Source organism: Loxodonta africana, chromosome 15 (assembly GCF_030014295.1).
Source record: "Loxodonta africana isolate mLoxAfr1 chromosome 15, mLoxAfr1.hap2, whole genome shotgun sequence".
NCBI classification, from domain to species: Eukaryota; Metazoa; Chordata; class Mammalia; order Proboscidea; family Elephantidae; genus Loxodonta; species Loxodonta africana.
Genome location: NC_087356.1, coordinates 57,665,307 through 57,671,988, shown reverse-complemented (window position 1 = coordinate 57,671,988; position 6,682 = coordinate 57,665,307). Strand labels below are relative to the sequence as shown.

The 6,682-nt window shown below is 38.2% G+C and overlaps 1 protein-coding gene across 1 annotated transcript; it reads left to right on the top strand.

Moving 5' to 3' along the window:
• Positions 1-4,690: 4,690 nt before the first annotated feature.
• OOSP4A (oocyte secreted protein family member 4A) lies at positions 4,691-6,110 on the top strand. Its single transcript, XM_064268309.1, is given in 3 exon segments — positions 4,691-4,873; positions 5,066-5,113; positions 5,115-6,110. Coding segments are annotated over 3 exon segments (246 nt in total). The 5' UTR covers positions 4,691-4,711; the 3' UTR covers positions 5,151-6,110.
• The last annotated feature ends 572 nt before the right edge of the window (positions 6,111-6,682 follow it).

Sequence of the window (6,682 nt, the reverse complement as noted above, 5' to 3'; positions counted from 1 at the left end):
ATGATATGGGGCTTCCTTAGAAATCTAGAAATAGAAATACCATATGATCCAGCAATCCTATTCCTAGGAATATATCCTAGAGAAATAAAAGCCATCACAGGAACAGACATATGCACACCCATGTTCATTGCAGCATTGTTCATAATAGCAAAAAGATGGAGACAACCTAGATGCCCATCAACAGAAGAATGGATAAACAAACTGTGGTACATACACACAATAGAGTATTATGCAATGATAAAGAACAACAATGAATCTGTGAAGCATCTCATAACATGGATGAACCTGGAGGACATTATGCTGAGTGAAATAAGTCAGTCACAAAAGGATAAATATTGTATGAGACCACTTCTGTAAAAACTCATGAAAAGTTTTACACTCAACAAGAAATAATCTTTGATGGTTACAAGGGAGGGGAGGGTGGGGACGTAAGAACACTAAGTAGACAATAAATAGGGGGCAACTTTGGTGAAGGGTAAGACAGTACACAACACTGGGGAAGCCAGCACAACTTGTACAAGGCAAGGTTATGGAAGCTCCGTAGACACATCCAAACTCCCTGAGGGACTGAATTGCTGGACTGAGGGCTGTGCAGACCAGGATCTCGGGGAACATCGAGCTCAATTGGCATAAAACAGTGTATAAAGAAAGTGTTCTACATTCTACTTTAGTGAGTAGCATTGGGGGTCTTAAAAGCCTGTGAGAGGCCATCTAGGATACTCCACTGGTCTCACCCCTTCAGGGGCAAGGAAGAATGAAGAGAACTAAAGATACAAGGGAAAGATTAGTCCAAATGGCTAATGGACCACATCTACCACGGCCTCCACCACACTGAGTCCAGTACAACTAGATGGTGCCTGGCTACCATGAGTGACTGCTCTGACAGATATCACAATAGAGGGTCCCGTACAGAGTCAGAGAAAAATGTAAAACAAAATTTTAACTCAAAAAAAAAAAAAAAAAACCAGACTTGCTGGCCTGGCAGAGACCGGAGAAATCCTGAGAGTATGGCCCCTGGACACCCTTTCAGCTCAGTAATGAAGTCATTCCTGAGGTTCACCCTTCAGCCAAAGATTGGACAGGTCCATAAAACAAAACAAGACTAAAAGGGCACACCAGCCCAGGGGCAAGTAGTAGAAGGCAGGAGGAGACAGGAAAGCTGATAATAGGGAACCCAACGTTGAGAAGGGAGAGTGTTGACATGTCATGGGTTTGTTAACCAATGTCATAAAACCATACGCGCACTAGCTGTTTAACGAGAAACTGGTTTGTTCTTTAAACCTTCATCTAAAGTACAATATAAATAAATAAATAATAAATTATTTCCAAAAAAGAAAAAAGAGTGACCATGAAGGTGATAACTAATCAGTCCTGAGATTCATTTAATATTAATGGAAATTACTCATGGTAAAGGGAGAAATAAGGTAAAAAGAGTCTGAATTTTACTGTTTTATAAATCTGAGTGGAACCATGTACTCAACAGTACTGTATACCAAAACATGTCCCAATTTAGGAACTTTTTGAGGTAAATGATTGGGAATATGTGTGCTACTAAGATAACGGTCTTTAAGTCTGTCTTTTCCTTATCTTCGAGTTATTGAAAATTACCTCTCTCTGTAGAATTATTAATCAGAGTCATACAATAGAATGTGATGATCATGACTAAAATATCCTCAGGTTTCACTTGCAGATGGGTACAAAGGATGTCCACAGATAAAGATGCAAATTTTCACTCTTTATCTATGGAATGCCACAATTTTTTTTTTTTTTTTTATTTGTTCTAGCCCAAGGTTGATACTACCTGAGGTTATTGCTTTATGGCTATTTCATTTACCTTCACAAACAGCCCTATGACATTTTCCCAGCCTTCTTCAATGTCCTACTGATTTATATAACTTCTATATAATCAGGAAACCCTGGTGGCATAGTGGTTAAGTGCTACGGCTACTAACCAAAGGGTCGGCAGTTGGAACCCACCAAGCACTCCTTGGAAACTCTATGGGGCAGTTCTACTCTGTCCTATAGGGTCGCTATGACTCAGAATTGACTCAACGGCACTGGGTTTGGTTCTATGTAATCAGAGTAATATTATTTAAGAAGATTAAGGCCTGTGCATGCTGTCATGTGATAAGATCAGATCATTAAAGAATAACAAGGAAGCTAGACAATCTTACATTTTTACTTAACTTTTTAACTTCTTTTTATCTTATTTTACCATGAAGTCCTATGCATATGAACATATGTGTTTGCTCAGATTTTTGATTACATAATCTAAGATATTACTGTCCATCACTTCCTGAAGAAGAAACCTAGTGTCTCCTACTGAGATGGGAGAAGTCTTCTGCCAACTCAAAGGAGGGTGACCATGAGTAAGAATGGTACCAAGCACTTACATAATGTTCATTTAAAGATGACAGCTTAAAGGACAGTCTCTCCTTCCTAGTTAATTCTGTTTCTCTCACTTTTTCTTTTGCTCTCATCTGGGCTCCTGTGCGTGCGTACACACAGACACACACGCATAGACACACAAAAGCACACAGTGCCAGTTAAGCCATGAGATAGTTTTCTATAATCAAAGTAAGAAAACCCATCTCATTACTTAGTAGGCCATCCTTGTAATGTGCAATCTTTTGTGCCCTATCCTTGTTACAATAGCTCTTCCTTTTTACTTCCTTCAATCTCTGGGTCTATAGTCTATTTTTTCCTCTAGCTCCTAGAGGAAAAAATAGTCTATAGACCTATAAAAAAATGGTCTAGGGAGATTCTGAAAATTCCTAAAGTGGGGGAAAAAAATTTTTTCAAGAGAAGTGAGATCCTTGTGCCCATAAACTTTTATGAGGACTCTGTATCCCAGAAAGGTGCTGGAGGCTCACAATCAATAAAATCATGAGATGCACCTGAGACAGCTTCTCCTCACTCCCACCACCCACTGCCTGCGACAGATTTCTAATCAGGCTCCAACTGCCAAAAAAGCGCTCCTTGGGTCTCTAAGTGGGAAATGAAAATGTCAACTAGACATTAAAGACAGAAGGGATTAACAGCTGTGAGATATTTAGTGGTCACATCAGTACTTGGGTACCTCAGGGATGTGGTGGGGAGGAGAATGGAGTAGGGAGTGGGGCTAGCAGCGATGACTGCTCAGTTAATTAATCTCCCTCTCTTCTGATTATCATGATTCTGATGGAAACCGGCTTCATTGGTACCATCTTCTCTGAACTCACGACCAAGTAAAAAGGAAAAAAAAAATTGATATTTCTATCTTGCTGATTTGAATCATTTTAATATAGTCCACATTACTTCCAGTGTTAGGAAATATCATTGCTAATAGATTTAAATTACATTGCTATATTATCATTGCTGATTTAAAAAATAAAATAAAATTGGCACCATGCCTTTTTTCTGCAACATGTGGAGAGCTTCTAGAAAGCGTGGCTCAAACCTAATTTATACATTCACAGGGAGGCGGAAGCTGAGACTCTCTTCAGGCCATTAACCTAAACTGGATTTCAGAGAAGAGAATCTCACTTGTACAATTCAAAAGGCAATCTTTGTGCTATTACAGCTTTAATTTTTTTAAAGCTTTGACTTTTTACAAGACACTCTTTACCTTCTTCTTTTTCTTCTGTCTCTTGGCTTCATTCTTCCTTTTCCCAGAGTGCATGTCTATTTATATCTCACATCCTGGCATGAAGGTACACTTGGAAAGATTGTAACCCAGAAAATGACTGTTGCTTGTAGATTATTCAATTATGACTTACCTTATTTCTCTAAAGGTTACTTAGGACTCTTCTTGGCTGCTGTTTGGTTCTTTGTATAGTCATTACAGAGAGAAGGGTAAAATGGCAATGCTTAAAATTTTTAATAGAAATGAAAGGCAATCCCTATAGCTTCCTTTCCAAATGAGGGTAGAGACACGAACTTTTAATAGACAAAGAAAGCTCAATAGTCAGGATACTAATGTCCTATCATAGGTGATGCTAACATCCAGATCCCCAGAAAAAAATGGAAAACTTCTGCATTGATAAGCACTTCCCAGAACGGAAAAACAAGGCATTGTCTCCCTATATGATCCATTAAGAAATGATTTGTCCTAAATTAGAGAATCCCTTTCAATATTCAAGATGGGCAACAAGAAGGTGAAATAACACAGGGAAAATGACACTAAAGCAAGTTAGAGAAAATGCTCACATAATTAGAAAGTTCTACTTTTCATATCATATTAACCACTTTCCCACTGTGTGATCTGGGAAAAATGAAATTATTCCTACTTTGAAATGCTGACATCTTTAAAAAGTATGGTGAGAAATTTAAAATTTTTCCACTCCACGCTATCACTCTCCTTCCTATGCTTGTTTCACTTATCAACTTACTCTTTTTCTTTCTGCCTCGCTTCAGCTTTTTTCCAGAGTTGCCTTTCTTTGAAGAGTAGACATCCGCAAAGGTAAAAAGGAAATACAGGTATTTCCATTCCCACTGCCAGTAGAAAAAAAAATAGCTTATAGACTGCATGGGAGAGTCAGAGTTAATAACGATTTTAACAAGCTGAGAAAAACAGGTTAAGACAAGAATGCTAAATAAATATTCATAAATGTGAAGTCTTGCATACAGGTTCAAAAATCGATTGCATCAGTAAGGGGTAGATAAGAAGTATTTCATTAACTTGACTCAGAAATGTGAGTTCATGCTCAACATAACATGAGTCCTCAGTATAATGTGTTTTCTTAGATCAAAGGGAGGAAAAGTCTCTCTACACCTGGAAACCAGCTGTCCTGTGACCAGAGAGCTACTGGATTTCTTTGAGCTCTTTTATGTTCTATCTTCTTGTGGCATCAGAGTTGATGAACACCCGTTGAGTATTCTCATTGAAAGCTCAGTGACATAGGAACCAGTGATGTTAGATATCATTGGCCATATCCCAATATCATGCTATATTCAAAGACGATTTTTATTCATCTTTGTGACAAAAGCTGAACTGAATAAAGGCTCTGTATTCCAAAGTTTAATGGGGGAAAATAACTCAACATCATCTAAAGTAGAAGACATGGAGACAGGAGTATAATTTGAGGATAACTATTCCCCTGTCAAAACACACATTGTTTTATCCACTCCTCCGTAAGTGTAGGAACTGACCTGTGCATTCTGGAAGGTGAGGAAACTTTACTAAACCTTGTATGGTGGCTTCCTGAGGATTCTTCTGCCTCTTAGAAGTTGGACTAATGCTTATGGATATCATCTTTTATCACTTTAAAAATGTTCTTAAATGAAGAATTAGCCCTGCTGCTCCTATTTATGAACTCCTTGAGCGAGGGGAAAAAGAAACTTTCCCAGATTTTAAATTTGCTGGCCTCAATGTCTACCCTAGAATACTGGGTAGACATTGAGGGCATCACATTTTAAGAAGACTGACAGAGAGGAGGTGAGGATTTTGAGAAGAGTGCCTAGAATGAAAGTCCCAGAATAGGTATATTTTACCTGCTAATGAGAAAACATGAATCAGGAGAGGTAGGAAACAGCCAGTAGATCAACAATTGTCCTTTAGGTTTCAGTTATTTCTAGGCCTGTAAAGTCATCTTCTTACCAAAAATGAAGATGACTTAGAGCACTTACTGATGAAGGACAAAGATGACAGCTTTCAATATGAATTGATCATGAAGAATATCAGCATTCTCACGACTGGACACATAAACAATATCATGCTAAATGGTGAAGAAATTGAAGTTGTCAAGGATTTCATTCTACTTAGATCAACAATCAGTGCCCATGGAAGCAACAGTAAAGAAATCAAACGATGCATTGCTTTGGGCAAATCTGCTTCAAAAGACCTCCTTTTAGAGTCCAAAAGCAAAGACATCACATTGATAACTAGGGTATTCCTGACCTAAGCCATAGTCTTTTAAGTTGCCTCAGATGCATGCAAAAGCTGCACAATAATAAAGGAAGACCCAAGAAGAATTGATGCATTTGAATTGTGTTGTTGGCAAAGAATATTAAATATATCATGGACTGCCAGAAGAACGAAAAAATCAGTCTTGGAGGAAGTGTAGATAGAATGCTCCTTAGAAGTGAGAATGGTGAGACTTCATCTTACTTTGGACACATCCTCAGGAAAGACCAATCACTATAAAAAGACATCATGCTTGGTAAAGTAGAGGGCCAGTGAAAAAGGGAGAAACACTCAAAAAGATGGATTGACACAATGGCCTAAACAATGGAATCAACAATACCAAGGATTGTGAGGATGGTACAGGACTAGGTAACATTTCCTTCTGTTATATATAAGATTTCCATGAGTCAGAGCCAACTTGATGATAACTAAAGCCAGGGATGGAGAATTCTAAATTTTAAAATACTATGTTTTTTTAAAAAAACTATTCGAATCCTCCAATGCAAAAATCTATGAGTTTAAAGGCTTTGCTTTCCTCAGTGTCCTTAGGCTAATGGGTAAATGTTTCTCCACCTCAATTTTTCCATTTTGAAATAAGCATAAATGAGCCAATCTTTGTCTTTGAACATACTGCTTTGTAAAATGTTTTGAAATGAACAAAATGGCACGTATATGCCAAGAATTAATTAAGACTGGCCTCTGCACTGTTTACCTCAGATGGAAGACAGCGGAGGGCTTTGAGTCATAGCTCCACAGAGGGGCCGGGGAGGCAGGAAGTAATGAGAAAGTGCTCTATAC